This window comes from Trifolium pratense, linkage group LG6 (assembly GCF_020283565.1).
Source record: "Trifolium pratense cultivar HEN17-A07 linkage group LG6, ARS_RC_1.1, whole genome shotgun sequence".
Classification (NCBI taxonomy): domain Eukaryota; kingdom Viridiplantae; phylum Streptophyta; class Magnoliopsida; order Fabales; family Fabaceae; genus Trifolium; species Trifolium pratense.
Window position 1 is genome coordinate 29,612,939 of NC_060064.1, and position 18,817 is coordinate 29,631,755.

At 31.2% G+C, this 18,817-nt stretch overlaps 2 protein-coding genes across 3 annotated transcripts; both read left to right on the plus strand.

Moving 5' to 3' along the window:
• Positions 1–2,159: 2,159 nt before the first annotated feature.
• On the plus strand, positions 2,160–10,693 carry LOC123890151. The gene is made up of 13 exons (XM_045939705.1): positions 2,160–2,294; positions 2,376–2,537; positions 2,718–2,822; positions 2,977–3,060; positions 3,164–3,279; positions 3,420–3,521; positions 3,871–3,984; positions 8,972–9,028; positions 9,129–9,195; positions 9,292–9,348; positions 9,429–9,503; positions 9,906–9,941; positions 10,431–10,693. The coding sequence occupies exons 1-13, from the start codon at positions 2,211–2,213 to the stop codon at positions 10,515–10,517; spliced, it is 1,146 nt and encodes a 381-aa protein (XP_045795661.1). The 5' UTR covers positions 2,160–2,210; the 3' UTR covers positions 10,518–10,693.
• A 1,668-nt stretch (positions 10,694–12,361) lies between these two features.
• Positions 12,362–16,923, plus strand: LOC123893108 (SUPPRESSOR OF GAMMA RESPONSE 1). Of its 2 annotated transcripts, none has more exons than XM_045943029.1 (6): positions 12,362–12,728; positions 14,155–14,290; positions 14,547–14,727; positions 15,212–15,699; positions 15,837–16,406; positions 16,494–16,923. In XM_045943029.1, the coding sequence occupies exons 1-6, from the start codon at positions 12,721–12,723 to the stop codon at positions 16,545–16,547; spliced, it is 1,437 nt and encodes a 478-aa protein (XP_045798985.1). In that variant the 5' UTR covers positions 12,362–12,720; the 3' UTR covers positions 16,548–16,923. The 2 variants fall into 2 exon arrangements, with proteins under 2 accessions (XP_045798985.1, XP_045798986.1); XM_045943030.1 differs by having other exon boundaries at positions 12,362–12,605; positions 16,494–16,860.
• Positions 16,924–18,817: the final 1,894 nt, after the last annotated feature.

Sequence of the window (18,817 nt, forward strand, 5' to 3'; positions counted from 1 at the left end):
ACCACATCATCTCCTGTACCTTTTTCCACTCTCACTCTCTCATCCAATTAATTGCACCTCTCTCATGTTTTCTCTATCTCTGTGTCTTATCCACTTTACCTACAACACAACGACCTCATCATCATCAACATGCATCCAGATTCCAGGTCAAGAACTTCCATGGTAGGAGAAAAATCATCACTTTTAAACCTTTTTCCCTAGATCCAGTAGTGTGTAACAGTACTTTCATCATATCAAAATCAAAAAATAGTACAAAATTCCTTCCACAAATTTCATCAATTCATCAAATAACCCCTCAAGATCTTGACATAGTGCTTGCAGTTGTGTAAATTAACAAAATTAATTATATAATTTTAAGAATGATTTGTTTTATGTATCAATCAAGACCATTTACTGTTTTTCCATGTGTGTTGCTCCATATATAAATTGATTTATTTATTTCAATATTAGTCGTAATTTGGGTGATGTCTTTTCAATTTGTTTGTGAAAATGTAATTTTCCAAAGCCATAAACAAACTATATGATGATCAACAAGGAATATCAAGATTCAATCTTTTTAAAAAAAAAATAAAGAATAGCAAGCTTCACGGTTATTTTCAAGTGACAGAGGAGAGAGAACGAAAATTTTAATTATTTATCAAATCTAATTAATAAAAAATTGAATAAAAAACTAATTAATACTAATACTACAGTACATGCATAATTTTGTAAGTTACTTTGATCCAACGGACAGAACAAGTCTTGCACGGTGCAAGACTTTGGTGACTTTTTCACATTAGCCAAAGCCTATATACTAATACGGGATAAATAAAAATGTCACACAAAACCACGAACAAAACAAACACCACACTACGACAAGACGACCAAACAAAGTCAAGATGACGAACAAAACAACGACATCGCATCCTTTAATTATGCAACAGATCCCATATATTTTGCTTAACTCCCATTAATACCTTTTCCAATTCTTCCTAAGCATCCAAGGTTGTTGTACTTTTGTAACGGCTTTTTGTGCCTTGATTACTGCTGGACATACCTTTGGATCTTGTCCTTGCGTTACAATCAGAACAAATAATAATCTTGGTAAAAAAAAAAAGTTGGTCAAAATAAAAAAGTTGGGATCAAATAATGTGACAAATATACACCTGAACCAGATTAGACGGTTCAATAGACCGGATACTGCCGGTAAAAAAATGACAAATGTATGCAAGACATAGGTGGTAGTTGATGGTGGCCCAATAGATGCTATGCCATTGCATATAAATACTCAGAAAATTCATTAAGTTGCTAAGGCTTCCTATAATTTCGGCCTCATCAGGAGTCAATTTGATGACATAACAACAACTTTCATGATCAACATCATTATCATCAAATCAAAGTGAGAGACAATTCCAAATTCCATCCTTGGTATGTTTTACTTTATGATTATTATTATTATTATTATAAAAGAGTAATTATATATAGTACTACGAATTTCACTCACGAAAATCAATGAATGTATTTGGTTCAAAATATAAGCAAAAAATGAGTCAAACAAACTTGGTGTATTTGGTTCAAAATTTGGGCCATATACATTCACTTTTATTGACTAACTTTTGCTTATATTTTGGGACGGAAGAGTACATTTTGTCCAATTTCACTCTCTCAATTTCACTCACAAAAACTAACGAATATACTTCTTCATCTGACGCATTTCAGTAGGATACTGACCTTAATATATGCGATTATATTCGATCAATTCAATTTCTTAAATTATTGTTATGTTTATGTTTGTATCGGTGATTCATAGATTATTGTATTATAAAATTGATAAGTTTTGTTTTGTTGATTCAAATGTACCTAAGAGTTTAGGACGGTGCTACTATATGGTTAGAGAATGTAGATTTCACTACTGATATATAATTAACATGTTTACTAAGTTTTTTACATGTATGATTTTTTCAGAAGTGATTATTTGGCTGCACATATATAAGATTCCTTTTCAGTAGAAAGGCATCTTGCATAGTCAATGAGTGCATACCCCAAAAGACATTGAGTATTATGGGGACTCCTACAAGAAGGTATGACATGGATATAAATTTTCATTTTCCTATATAGCTATTTCCTATTTCTCACTTGAAAAATAAAAGTAGCAAAGAAATTTGCATTATACCTCATAATACTTTTCTGTTTTGTCTTGTAGTGGAAATATTATAAAAACTAATGAAGTAATGAAGCTTATAGTAGCATCCATTGTTGGAGTTGTTTTTGGTTTCTTTGTAGGAGTATCCTTTCCAACACTATCATTAACTAAGGTATGTATAATTTTGCACCATATATATTTTATGGCATTTTAAGTGATTAATCTAACATTGTGAATTATGTTTTCATGTAAGATGAATCTCCCATCAAGTCTTTTTCCATCCATTGATCTCACATATGTTGAGGACAAGTACTCCAAAATTCAAGCTAATTCTATTTGGGATGCTTGGGATTCATTGAGAGGTGGTGATAGAAACTTGTTCAATGAACTTCACAAATTCTATGAGAATACAAAGGTATGGTACTATACTCTTTTTATTATACCTTTAACCTCAAAATCCTTTATATTGTAGCTGCAATTGTGTTTTCAGACCGCAATTTAAAACCTTGACTATAACTACTATTATCCATTCATTTTGAATATTGGAATCTTGCACTTATATAATTGATATTTGATACATTTGATTATGATGTAGATTTGGGTTCCTTCGAATCCTCGAGGAGCCGAAAGACTACCCCCTAGAATTGTAGAATCTGAATCAGATTTCTATCTTCGTCGGTTGTGGGGTTTACCACATCAGGTGTGCAAAATCAATTCACCTTATTCTATAGATGGCAGATGCTAACTAGTGTCTCGGATCACCAGTTAAAAAATCCAATTCCAAATATAATAAAAGTTCTACTATTTCATATTCTCTAATATGACTCTTTTCTTGATGGAGGTGGCACTTATAGGACCTAAGTATCCAACCAAGGTATCTTATAACTTTTACTGTCGGGTATGAACAGAGTGCCAACATTGATGCTGCAATTAAAAAGGTCTTGTTAATTAACTTTGTTCTTTAACTTTTATTTAGTATGTGCTCATTTTCCTAATGTCTATATATGTTTTTATAACTCTTGGACTTGATAAATATTACAGTTCTCTGAGAACTTCACTATTGTGTTATTCCACTATGATGGTCGAGTTAGTGAATGGGATAAGTTTGAGTGGTCAAAGAAAGCAATTCATATCAGTGCTAGAAAGCAATCTAAATGGTTAGTAACTCATTTTACATACTTCTTAATTGCTTCATTTTATAAATTACTAGTGAATAACCTATTTAGTCAATGACGAGTTTTATTTAGGCCTCTCTATTTATCAAGTTTTGACATAAAATTATGAAATTTGGTTGAAGGTGGTATGCTAAACGATTTCTACATCCTGACATTGTGGCTCCCTATGATTACATCTTCATTTGGGATGAGGATCTAGGCCTCGAGCATTTTGATGCAGAGGAGTAAGTATCAAAATTCTTAGCCATTACTAGTATATATGGAAATGGATTCAGCGCAGACATTTTTTGTGGAGTCAAACTTCAGTTAACAGCTCTCAACCGTTTGATAAGCATTAGGTGACTCAGATTTTAATGCAGTTTTGATTTTTTTTTAAAACATAAACATTTTGACTTTAAAATCTAAACTGTCTAATTAAAATCGAACGGTTGTGATCGCTCCGACTGCATGAAGGTGCTAAGTGCTGACCGCACTCAATCCACATCCTACTAGTATTACCCTTAGTTTGGGAATTAAAGTGTTAGTGAAAATTTAATTAGCAGTTGAAAAAATATTTCTTTCTCTCTATTGTAGGTACTTGAAAATTGTAAAAAAACATGGTTTGGAGATTTCACAGCCTGGTTTAGATCGAAGTAGTGATTTTACATGGGAAATGACAAGGAAAAAGGATGGTGGTGAAGTCCACAGGTAAGTTCATAACTTTTTAGATTAGACTGGTAACAAAAGTACTACAAATTAATAGTAATATCACATTTGGTTATTTAGTTCTCAAGAAATTCGAGAGTTTTGAATCGCAAGTATGTGTGTGCGCGCGCGTAAAAGGTCGAAAATTCAAAGTACAATGAGTACTGAGTCCAAGCCGAGAAGCTATAAAAAATTAAGTACAATGAGTCAATGATGTTACAATCTAGTTTTTACGTCAACTCGTTTCGGAGAAGTGGAATTGAAACATAAGCTCGTAGAGTTGCCTCAAGTTTAGGATTGGGAATAGGTCAGGTCAGCCTACACGTGCCTACGGCCTAGCCTACATAGGCTCATGTCAGACCGGTCTATTTCTTTAAATAGAGCAGACCAACGATTTCTTATAAGTCTAGTTAGCTAAAAATGTCAGGTTGCACGCCATTAAAAAAGTATTTTATGCCTACTAGGACGATCTATTTAAGTTATCATGAATAATAATTTTACTACTATTATTATTTATATATTAAATTTTATACTTTGATTAAATTATAAATCTATTAACTTTTACAATAGTTTAAGTTTATTAATCTTACATTAATTTTTCACATATATAAGTGTATTATTATGAACTAGAACTAGAATTGAAATATGATGTCATATATAGTCAAATTCTCTAAAATATCATATTAAACATCAAAAGAAGTTAATCTCATTGGTTTATTAGTTCATTAGAATATTTAAAAATAAATATAATTATTTATTTAAAATATTAATATGAAATAAACTTTTAAACAAGCAAACATATCATATAAGACTTTCAAAAGGTCAGATTCATGTCTTCAATTTTTTGACAGGTCAGACCTAGGCTTGGCAAAGTAGCTCAACCTAGTTTATGCCCAACCCTAATTTTGAATATAATCTTAAATTAATAATTTTATTTTTAATTTAAAAATTTAAGTATTATGAATAATAATTAAAGAAAATATGACAAAATTAATATATTATTAATTTTAAATATTAGATAATTTACACTTAATTGATTTTATCTCATTCTCATTAGGTAAATATGACTATAGTCATGCATTTTAATAAAAAATAACACGACAACTATACACCCATCAATATATCTTGTAAAGAAATAATATCAATCTCATTTTTTCATGTATTAAATATGACTCTTTGAATCATGCATGTTATGTGAGATTGATTTTTTTTTAACAAGCTTAAATGAAATATATATTAACCAAACAATATGAGATTGAATATTATATATATGATTGGAATTGGAATATATTGTGATTGTTTATATAAAAAAAATATAAAATGATTGTATATTTTAACCCCTATTGTTTTATTTTAATTTTACGAAACTCCTGTTATGTTGAAACTCCTATTATATTATGTATTTTTTTTACAATATATATATATATATATATATATATATATATATATATATATATATATATATATATATATAATATTATTTATCAAATTACTTATTATTATATTAAATGTTCACAAATATATTTAAATGCCACAAATCATAACTCAATCGACAAAAATGTCAAAATTGTTAGGTCGGACGTCATTTTGTCTATCTACAAAAACAATTATTATATTTAAATAATCCCATAAAATTTTGCAATATTATATTATTTTATCAAAATATAATTACTTATTTATTTTGTTTCTCACTTGTTTTAATCTATTTTTTTTGTATTTTTTTTTTGCACACGTGCATAAAAATATGATACATTGTTGGGAACACATGACCACTAAAAATTATTATTTGTGTCTAACTCTTAATGTACTTCTTTCGTTCCTCTGTTCCCTTTTATAAGAAAAATTTTCTTATTAGGATAATGTACTTGGTCCAAAATATAACAAGATAATCAATTATCTAACCATGAATTTTTATTTAAAAAAAGAAGAACAGACATAGTATACTATTATAAAAAATAATCACAGGTGTTACTTTTAATAATTCACATATGCTATTATAAAAAATTAAGTGTCTCTAGATATTTTATTGTATTGTATTTATTACTAATATGATAAAATTGAATTTTTGAGTTGACTAGTAAAAAAAAGTTTTGAATTGTTAGGTGAAAACATGTGAGTTTAAGTAATTTTATTGATTTATAGAGAGTTAAATTGTGTAAACTCATTCTGATTTCCAATTTGACTCAAAATGAATTTAGCTCCGATTTAACACGAAAGTCATATTTAAAAACATAGAATCCATAGGAGTTTGCGATTCATAACGAGATTTTAACAACCTTGCAATGAGTATCCTGGCCGAAAAGCTAAAAAGAGAAAACAAAAAACAAAATGTCATTATACAACAAAGAAACCAAAATAAGCAATAAAAAAAATTCGAAAAGGATCCCAAGAATGATATGGAAAGCCATCCCGACAACCAGATAAGGGGAAATCGAAAATAATAGAGTAGCCAAGAGTCCTTTTGACCGGAAATTAAACGATCCCGTCATGGACTATCTCAAAATCCTCACTCAGTTGGCTTTGGTTGGTGATTGTGGTGCTTACCATTTTTTGTTCTACAAAGCTCATCGAGGGTCTGTTTGATATGTAAGAGAGGTTGTAAAGAGAGAATTTGCTAAGAGATAAAGAGGTGAGAAAAAAGTGAGAAATAGAGCAGATCATATGTAAATGTAATGTTTGGTAGAAGAAAAAAAAAAAGAGAAATAGAAGAGAGAAAGAGAGAGTATTGTAATTTTTTTAAAACTTTAAACAAAATAAAAAGAAAACATTAAATTTTTCTTTCAACATTACTTAAGATATTTATTTTAATTTAATCAAGCAATTAATACTATCTTAATAAACTTCTTAAATTTTATTTTAGTTAATTATTTATTTTAATTAATTTTATTAGCATAAGTTATTTGATTTTTATGAATTAAATTAATTTATCAATTAAACAGTGCATCGATAAGTTTTTTTTTTTTTTTTACGGAATTAGCTCTCATTTTTTTCCTAGAAGCATAATTTCATAGATTAGGCAATAGGCAATAAAAAAAATATAATCCATTTATCCCTTACACAGTGTTTGCATTTTTGTCTTTTGTGGTATAAATGATGGGTAGAATAGGAAGATAGTAAAGTTTACAACTATCTCCTCCGTTTCTTCTCACATATGGGAAGTAGGGTTGGGCACAACCGACCCAATCCGATTGAAATCGTTCGGCCCAAACCGAAACAGAGCATTCGGGTCGGTTTCTGTGGAACCGCGGATTGGAATTTGTAAACCGTGGATATTAAGGCATTGAATGGGTGGTTTACGGTTGGAAGGTTTCGGCCCATCGCAAACCGAAACCGAACCGTTATTAATTTATTATTATTATTATTAATTATTATCAAGCATATAGCTACTAACAACATAATCATTTAAAAAAATAAGTAATTAAAAATTTAGATCAAAGATTTAGACAAGATATTTGGATAAAAAAATAGAAAATAATGGGCTAAGAATATGGCTAAGTTTAAAGGCCCTGAAATTGGGGAAAAAACGTTTGGACAAAAAATGACACAAGTAACCTGCAATTATATTGGGCCAATTTTAATTAAAAATTTGAGAAAAACAAAATTTTTAAAAAATGGTTTAAACCGTTGAACCGAACCGAAACCGAATCAATCCGAGAAACCATAAACCGATCAAACCAAGTATTTAATTGGTTCGATATAGTTATGCATATGTCACCCATCGGTTCGACTGGTTCTAAGGTTTGAGCCCGAAACCGAATCGAACCGAACCGATGCCCAGCCCTAATGGGAAGAGTGGAAGACTCAAATATAAGTGGGTCCCACAGATTTTAACTCTCTCTTCCTCACGCAACCAAACAAAGAGAAATTGTTGGTCTCTCTCCTAACTCTCTCTCTTCAAGCTCTTTCTCCTCTTTTTCACCTCTACCAAACACACCATGAGAGAGAGTCTATGCTAGTCTATAATCTAGTTACACCATTTGCTGTTTGAGACATAGCTATAGTCACCGGCTATTTTATGCAACAGTCGAGTTTTAATAGTTGTTTAGCCTTGATAGCTTTTGTTTCTTATTATTAAAACAAACTATGGGTTTGTTTTATTTTTCAATAAATGTGTTGTCTATTGTGTGAATTTATTTGAGTATATTGATAGCCTAATTGATTGTGTATTCTCTAGACAGTGATCTACTGTTTGTGGCATGTCTTCTACTACCTTGTTATGGTAGCTAGGAAAAATGTCAACCATATAACCATGCTTTAGACCAGCCAACTCGATTTTTCAGACTAACCTCTACCAGCCCAAACAAAGAATAGATTCCACCTCATACTCATTATCAAAAAGTCATTCCCCCGAAAAATATTTAACTTTATTCATATGCATAATTGTTACCGTCTTTCAACAGAAAATAGAATTGTTATGGACGTTCTAAATTGATCACAAAACTAATAACAATCCTAACCTGACTACAATGTATCGAACAAAGAAGACAAAGCTTTCGACAAGACCAACACCCACCCTAACCACCTTAATAATTCTATACAAATCCAAATGACTAGATTGCAAGCAACAAACAAATGGAAGGACGACTCCACCAAATCACCACATACAATGCGTGAAATACCGCTAAGGTCCGCTAATATCCTACATTTCCAAAAGTTTTTGTGAGTGGCATCCTATCTTAACGGAGCTATTCAAAACAAAAATCATAGATGGAGCTAAGCTCTACCAAACTAAAGCCAAAACACGGGCCTCGTCTTGATGGCGGCCACCCCCAACTTGGGAGGTACTGGAGATCAAAGAGTAAACCGATATAACGACTACAACCCAAAATGACATGAGTAATTCAATGTTCCTATGTATGTAGTGCTATCAAATAATTATATTGTTGCTTAATATTAATTTTTCATTACATCATATTAGTTATTTTATTTTTTACAAATTACATTATATTACTTAGTCAACAGTACATTCTTTTTCAATAATCTTTTGCAGGGATGCTGTGGAAAAAGATGATTGGTGTTCTAATCCACCAAAGCCACCTTGTGCTGCGTAAGAAAATACTATATGTTAACATTTTATTTAACGATTAATTAATTCTTAATATAAGAAGCACATTTCTTCATCAATTAATATATGTTAAAATTCTCAGATTTGTTGAGATAATGGCTCCAGTATTTTCAAGAGATGCATGGCGTTGTGTGTGGTATATGATACAGGTCTATACACATTTTTGTGTATTATATATGTATTGTTATTTTTCACCACATAATTAATTCAATTTCTTACTCATTTTTTTATTTATTGCCATGTAGAATGACCTAATTCATGGATGGGGCATTGATTTTGCTCTTAGAAAATGTGTGGACGAGGTTAATAATTTATATATTTTTTTTTTTATAATAAGTACCTATTTGGCCATCAAATTGGATCTAATGAATTTTGATTATAGCCTGCTCATGAGAAAATTGGAGTTGTTGATACTCAATGGGTTATCCACCAAAAGGTTCCTTCACTTGGAGACCAGGTAAATCAAGTTTTAAGATGCATTTTGTGTGGTGTTTAAGATTTTTGCACACAGATTATTAATAGTAATAATAATTATATTGTGAAAAAATGACAATTTTATTAAACTATTGGTGTTTTTTTTAAGCTATTAAAATATGATAATTAGAAGGTAATTGAAAATAAGATAATTATTTTATCTCAAAAAGTGTAAACAACATTCATTTTAAAATAATTTTTTCGTTAAAGTGCCACTTATTTTTAATCTGACGGAGTAACTTGTGTTTAACATGTTTTTTTTTTTTTTTTTTTGGTCAAGTGTGTTTAACATGTTTTATAGATTAAGACATAATTTTTTTCATCCAAATAATTAATTATAGTACCTCACAATGCAAAATTTGTTTGAATGGGTTCTGTCGTGTAGGGGCAATCGGAGGATGGAAAGGAACCTTGGGAAGGGGTATGTATAAATTTTGGGTTTTCAAATTTATATCAAAAAATGGTATCAATGCCTACAACAAAATTAAATTAAATTGAAGACTCATTTTAATCTCTTACAGCTTTTTGACGGTCTAATTTAAACCGTGATAAAAATAAAATCTTAATTAATCTCTAATATTTAATACTCGAGATGTATTAGTATATGGTTCGTTATAATGGTCCAATTTAGTCCTCAATTATAACGAACCATATACTTTTTAATGAATAAAAGTATATGGTTCGTTATAATTGAGGACTAAATTGGACCATTAAAAAAATATGAGAACCAAAATAAATCTTTATTCTAATTATAGTGTCACTTCCTTATAAGTTATTTGGGAAAATTTTCTTATATATTGACGTTGCATATCAATTAAACTCTATTGAGCAATTTATCTGCTTCTAGTACTAGTATTGTAATGAAACATGATGGAATTGAATTGAAGATGAATTTGCTTTGCATGATCAGGTGAGAGAGAGGTGTCATAGAGAATGGTCAATGTTCAAAGAGCGGTTGGCTAATGCAGAGAAGGATTATCTTGAAGCAGCAAATTAAGGGAATTGCCTTACATTTATTAAAGCATAAATCAATTTCTTAGTTTTTTTCTTATATTTGACTTTAGAGTATAGAGAAAATCTCATTGAATTAAATCAATTGGTGTTATGATTTTAGCATCATATATAGTGAACTCATTAACATTTTTTTTTTTTGACTAAGAACTCATTAAGATTTTATATTTGTTTTCTGCGTTGGCTTAATCTAATTATGTCGACTAAAAATCAAGTGATTAAACTTTTGTTGTGGGATCCAACTATTGCCATATCATCATAATCATCCGAAGACAAGTCGCATTTTTTATGATTATACAGATGTTGGTGTGTTCTGAAATGTAAAGTGACAAAATACATGTAAATGAGAAGTAATATATTTAGCACTACAAGAAAATACCAACTTCTTGGTGCCCAAAAGCCCTTAAGAAAAAGCAAAAGGGCCCAAAAAGTTTAAATTTGTTGGTAGCTAGCTAACGGTCAAAATCTGTCAACAAGCAGCTTATTGCTAAATTTCTTGGCCGCCGACAAGTGGAACGGAGAATTAACGACAACTTCTTGGAGGCTAAAGTCGCCAACAAATGGTGTGAAAGTTCCGGACGAAGCTGTCATCAAATGGTGAGAAAAGTTTAAGAGATTTAAAGAGAATTTAGAGAGAGAATGGTTGTGTATAGAAATGAATGAAAAGCGATGAATATATAGAGGAGAGAAAATGTAACTGTTGCACATTAGCCAATTTTTTGGCAGCCAGGCAGCCAGAAAATTAATTTACATCGAGCAAGAGTTGTTAGCTGCTTTAGTCTTTGCTATCTTCTGGGCCAACAAACTTGTTGGCGATTCGGTCGCCAAGAAAGGTTCCGTCAAAATTATTAATTTGTCCTTATTAGTTTTAATAATATTCTAAATTTTGTATCCTTTATTGTAATTTATCTAAAAAACAATTATTGAAAAAAAAAGAAAAAAGAATAAGATGAATACAATAAAAGAACTATATATGAATCCATACATAAAAATAGGAACAAAACAAAGACAATAAAAAGACAGTGTTAACTTGGTTTTTAAATTACAAAGAGGTAGTTTTTTAAATTAAAAAATAGTTTTCTTTTATTTTTTTAAAAATTAAAAAACACCAATAACCACCACCTTGTGAGTGGAACAACAAAAAATGCACTTAAAGCAATGCATGTAAGTCTTGTCCATAATTTTTATCTCAATAATAACAAAATTTCTTGTAGCTCCACTAACTTAGAATTATTAAGATTGTTTCGATAAAAAAAAGAAAATGTTAAATAGTATCTCCGACTCCGAGACACTAGTTAAAATAACTCAATATAGCAAATTTACATTAAAATTTGTGTAATTAATATTTGTAAAATATAAAAAAAATATTATTTTCAATAAAAAGTTTATCCTTTTTTATCCGGCTCTCGACACTAGTTAGCGAAATCTATATAAAAATAAAATAAAAGGATAATCTATACTATATGTAAAGAGGATTAAAAAAAAATTGGTGTGGACTTTTCATAATACCAACAATACCTTTGATTTTTTTTTAATAACAAAAATATTTTATTAACAAACTCACCATCATATTTTTTAGTAGCAATAATCTTTTATTAATAAACTCACTAATTTTTTTTTTTAAAGGATTAACAAACTTACCACTAGTACTAGTATAACATAAGACATCTATTTATATTTTTAGAACATAAGTTAGACACAGACAGACGCGAAAGACACCCTATCAGTACTCGCAAGTTATAAATAAAAAATATAAATGTGGACCCACAGGAGTTTACTTAACAATGTTAACTTGGTTAAACTTGGGGAACAAGGTGTCATAGTGCCAATCACTCTGTCTTCGAACCTCTAACCTACTGTTCAATATCCGAACCAAAAAGGCTCGGTTTTTGCTTCGGTCAACGCTATTCCCAACCAAACCACCCTCATTCCTTCGTTTAGTCTCCCCGAACCACAGGTTCGGAAACCGAGGCACAAATATACCAACATCAATACATATATCGATTTTCCCGCTCATACACACTCTCTGTCCGCTTTCACTCTGTCGATTGAAAAGGAAAGAGAAATCAGAAATGTATGAATGAATTAATCAATTTAATACTCTCAAACTGAAATTGAATTGAACTCTTCTGCTTCCTTCATCGTGTTCTCTATCGAATGTTTCTTCTTTCATTTCTGAGATTCTAATTATGGCTAGGTCAGCTTAGTAACACTTTTTTTTTTCTTTCTTTCTTTCTTTCAATTGCTCTTCTATCCGTGTTGCTCAGCTAAAAATACGCGACCAGAGACAGTTTCCGGTAGTATTTGAGGGTTTCTGAGTAACACGGATGAAAAGAGCAATTTTTTTTTTGTCTGGTAGTCTAGTAGTTAGACTGACTGATATGGTGTTCAAATTTCGACCCTTCTAAAAATTCCACTTGGTAACTGAACTACCCTGAGTAATCATCAATTTTTTTTATTTGGGGGTTTTTTGAAAAATGTGGTCTTTTGTAGTTTAATGTGTGACAAGGTTTGTTTTTTTTTGTATAATTTTTCTATGCATTTTGGGGTTTTGACTTTTGAAGAATGTGGTATTCTGTGGTCAATGATTGATGTGAATGGTTTATTTTGGATTTTTTTTCTTCTATTTTTGGAATGATAGTTTGTGGGTAAATAAAAGTGGATTTTTATTTTCTTCTAAATACACTATCGATAGCGATAGTGTGTTTAATGGGAAAAACAAACTACTGCTTCTGTGACTGAGTAACACAGGAGAGAAAGCAATTATCTTTTCATTTTTGGGGTTTTTGAAAATTGTGGTATTTTGTAGTTTAGGGTGCTACATTACATGGTTTATTTTTGGTTTAATTTTTCTACTTTTTTTTGGGGTTTTGAAGAATGTTGTATTCTGCAGTGGATGAATGATTTATTTGGCTTTTTTTACTTCTATATATGGAATGATAGTTTGTGGGTAAATAAATTGGAATCTTCAATTTGGGGTTTTATGAGTATAAATGTCAATCATTGAAGTTTTATTGACATTGCAGAAAATGGTATAAATGTTACTGATGCTAATGTTGAAGAAGCAATTGGTTGTATTTTATAAATTATAATCTTCATAGTTGTCTAATACAAATTAGAGAGACGCCGTAAATGCAATTTCTCAACTCAGTAGCCCTTATGAAAGTTTTAAATAGGGGTATGTGCCCGCAATATAAGCAGTGGCTTAGGGTTTTAGATGCCACTGTGACTGTAACACGGCCACATTGAGGATGAATCAGTTGTATTTGACTGCAGTTTTCCTACCATGTCAACGATTGTTACACGACCGCGTTTAAAAACTTTGTCTCTTGTATTTTGGTGTTTTACCGTGTTTTCTTTCGTTGATATTTTTCTAGACTTTGTTAAAGATATGCTGGTATTTCAAGTTTCATTCATCCGCCTGCGCATTAGTTCTTCAAGTTTGACTCAATTGTTTGTCCTAATAACTGATATGGTTCCTCAAAAGCCAACTTTCTTTGTGTTTTGTTAACAATCATCTTTTTAAGTTATCTGTAATAATGTATTACAAGTTCTTCAACTAGCGATTTTGTTTGTATGGAATAACGAACTTACGGAGTATTTTTGTTAATTTGTTCCTATAGGAGCTGCTGGTTTTTTAACAAAGGGGCATTTGCAAAGAAATTGAAAAGCACTACACTCTCTTTAGCTGATCAGATCAAGGATTGCGGTGCATATTGCGAATGTCCAAACTGTCATTATCGTATAGACAACAGCGATGTATGAAAAATTTATATTTTGTCATCATATTTGTTTTAAGTTCATAATAGCACCATATGCACCTATTTTTGCCAAAGTTTTTTACCAATTATTTGCCCCTATATGGCACCTATATATGCACCCTGCATTTTCTTCTTTTGGAAATGGCTGCAAACTTTACCTCCACACTAAATTAAATTCTTGGAAAGTTTAGCATTGGTTTTAATGATTGTAGAATGTAGATATTTCGTTAAAAATATTGGTTTTGTTTGTGTAGGTTTCGTGGCCTGGCCTTCCTCTTGGTACAAAGTTTGATCCTTCTGATATAGAACTATTGGAACATTTAGCAGCTAAATGTGGTGTTGGGAATAGAGAGCCTCACCTGTTTATTGAAGAGTTCATCCCAACATTGGAAGGAGACCAAGGCATTTGCTATGCACATCCTGAAAATCTTCCAGGTGAGAATTCTTCGATCAATTTAAAGTACTTAAACATTAAACATTATGTGTATTGTATTTGATCAATGAGCTGGTAAAATAAATTGAGTACACCTTACCTAATGATAAGGAAATAGAGGGAGATGTCAATCATAGTATTTAGCAGGGTAGATGAAATGGGGGATTGCCTCTGGCGTGATTTATTTGTTATAGAAAAGTATCAAAGAACTTGGAAACTCATTGTATGACACTGAATGTTGGACAGTAAAGAGCTAATAATATAACTAACTCAATGTTGTAGACGTTAAAATGTTGCCATGGACGAGTGGTCATACAATAGAAGAAAGGATCGAGAATCATGAAATACTACATCATATATTAGTCTAATGATAGACTATCTTCTGCATGCTAGCTTTCTACATGCTTTGACTTTTGAATTGTGTTCAATGACATTCACTGATCTTTTGTTGGTAACTAAGAACCTTGTTATCTGTTTTGCTTTTAGGTGCTAAGAAAGATGGGAGTAGTGTTCATTTCTTTCACAGAACAATGAATGCATATAGTATTGGTCAACGAAAGCGTCGAAAGATTCATCATCAAGGTTTGACTGAACCCCATGTACGCTGGCATAAGACTGGTAAAACCAAAGCTATAATAGAAAATGGAGTACATATGGGCTTTAAAAAGATCATGGTTCTATATATAAGATCTGGGAATGAATCCAAGTCCTACAAATCCGACTGGAAAATGCATCAGTACCATCTAGGGACTGATGAAGATGAGAAGAATGGAGAATATGTGGTTTCAAAAATATTTTATAAACAGGTTGAGAAAATCGAGGAGAAACCAATGGCTGAAGAACATGATGACAGTATAACATTGCGAACAAATCCAACGACTCCAAAACCAAATCCTCCAAATCCACCACGCACAGGAAAATGTGTTGAAAATGATGATAACATTGATGAAACTGCACATTTGTCATTTGTAGAGGTGAGTGGCAGTCTATGATGCGATATAATATGGTTATGAAAGCGACATAACAGTTTTAGTCATAGCTGTTAGTATTTCACCATGTCTATCTACTACATTGTATTGTTCATCTCTAACATTTAAATTTTATGAACTAGGATGCCAAGTCGATCACTGTAGAATCACGTGCCCCTCAATCTGATATTCAGGATCACGGCAATGCAGAAAACTCAGCATGGTTGGCTGGTGTATCACAGGCTTTGGAAAAATCCTTATATGATGACTTAGATGACATATTATTGTGCAAGGAGATTTTAGATTCATCTACTCTATTTGATGATTTTGGATTGGACTCAATCACTACCAATGGCCTTGCATATTATGAAAACAAAATGACGGGAAACGGTAATGTAACTAGTGGAACATCAACTTCTGTCCTGGATACATTGGAATTGAGTAATCCTCCAGAAAACTTGGCATGCTTGGCTGGTGAATCACAGGCTTTGGAAAATTCTGAATATAAAGGCTTGGATGACTTATTATTGTGCAAGGAGATTTTAGATTGGTCTGCTCTACTTGATGATACTGGATTGGACTCGATCACTACCAAGGACATTCCATACTATGATAACAGAATGACGGGAAACAATAATATAACTAGTGGAACAACATCAACTTCTGTTCTGGATACACTGGAATTGGGTACTCCTCCAGATTTTGATCTTTCGGTAAGCATCTGTGTATAATCACCTTGACTTCACTTTTTAGAATTTTCTGAGTTACTGATATGCTATGTATTCTCAATTTGAATGCAGAATTTGACATTTGGTTCTCAAGACAGCATCCTTGACTGGGTGGACCGGTTATGAGGTGTTTTTTGACGCCAGTTCTGTTTTGTACCGATGTTGTTAAATCATCTACCTAGTGCCTGAGTTTTCGCTTTCTTCACGAAGGTGGTATTTGTGTTAAATTAGTTTTGGCGGTGTATTTGGTTCCTCTATGGCCAATATAAACTTTAGTTTTGAATCATTTTGTTAAAGCCATGAAATTGGTGAATGGATATTTGGTGCTGAAATCCAAAATGGTGTATTTGATTCTTAGCTATATGTACGATATGTGAATTGCATGAATGAATGTAGTATTTTGTAGAGGGTACCCTTTATTGTTGGGGGTGTGCCATCTCTCAAATATTGCTTTTAAGTAACTTCTTTTTTTTTTGATATATAAGTAACTTTCTTTAGCCAATCATCTAACTAAGTGCTATGAGCTTCATTTGGTAAGGTAAAGTGTTCATCTTCACTTATACTTGTAGTCAATGAAGCACATACACGGATACGGGTATTGGATACGATACATATCCGATACGGTGATACGTCAATCTTCGAAAAAATAGGATACAATACATTTAAGATACATATACAAAAATTAAAATTAGACTCTTTTACACGGAATAAAAGGTTAGCAAATGATACAAATAACAAACTATTAAATTTAAAATATGATACTTTGATCACTCTAATATGAAATGTATCAAGCATGGTGTGTTTTTCTCAAAAGGCTTAGTGTACTATTTATATAGTGTTGGAACTTGGAAGTTAAACAATGTATATAATCTAACTGAAATAGGACTAAGTTTTTTCAAAATAATACAAATTAATATGTTCTACTATTCCATGTGAAACTCTAGAATTTTTATTTTCAATTGACACATTATATTACATATGCTCTATGTTTTAACACCACTAATAGTTAGATAATAGATAAACTAACATTTTAAGATTTTATTTTTTGAGTTTCTAGTTAAGTGTTTTTACTTACACCCCAAATATTTCTGGCTACACTCAATACGACAAAAATACCCTTAACCTTTTTGAGTTGTAGGATATTTTTTAGTTTATTAGTATAATTCCTATAAAGTAGGAATGTATATAGTAGTATATTGTTATTTCGACACATCTGAGAACTTATGAGAACTTTTTGTTGGGAAGCTACTGCAGCACTTGAACAAAGAATATATTGATAACGAATGCATGTACTTGAAGATTCAAAGCGTGTATATACAATAACTTTTAGGTTCGATTCGCCCCCATCAATTAATGTATATTGGACGCAATTGGGAAAACCAGCGAATTCCGTTCAGGATACTTTGAATTCCTTGATGTGGTTTGCACTAACACACCAAACTTATCTTTGATAATAGTTTACAAAAATATGATTCGTACAATTCACTCATCCATTAATGAATTGAAGGATGATTTAGAATAATGTAAATAGGAGAGAAATTGATTGAAGTAATTCCAATTTTCGGATGTCCTAAGTGATTCTCAATCTCTCTATTTATAGAAAGATTAACATCACTTGGTGAGGAGAAAGATCCCTTAACACAAGTCAGTACTGAACCGAACCTTTATTACTGTTGACGATTATATGATATAATCAACCGTAGATTTTGTAAAATTTACATTCGTTAAAGTGTTATTGAGCGGTGTAATATTATAAGCTCAAACATTATTTGAAATGAAATTTCATAAAACTTTATAATGGAAAATGCTAAACAGTGCCCCCAGTGCCCCAAGGACACTGATTAAGCATTCAATACCTCAAAAGTATCAAAAGTTATATGTTCATTATTATTAATTTTATTTTTTATTTCCTTTTTTAATATGTTTAACAAGTGCCCGGACATTGTTTAGCATGAGCCTTCGTAAAAAATAGTACAACTACAAGCTATTTTTATCATAAGCTCATACACTATAAATTGTACTTCAAACGGCCTTAATTATTAGCAAATTGTTACTTTTAGATTCACTAGGTAACCAATGTATCTAGTCTATAATGATGACTAGATACATTAGTTATTCAATTAATCTAAAAAGTAGAAATTTGCTTGTAATTAACGTCGGAGGGAGTAAATAAAATAGTTTTGGCATGGCCAAACATAGCTCAAAATGAGTATATTTTTTTCCTTTCTCTTGTCACATTTCTCTCTCATATCTTTCCCTTTTCCCAATTTTTCATCCCAACCAATCGCATGAAAGAAAGCACACTAAAAGATTCTAACTTAAAAGAAACATCCAAAAAGAACAAGTCAACAAACAAGAGTTAGCTCATGGAAACCATGTATTAGGAAATTGACCGG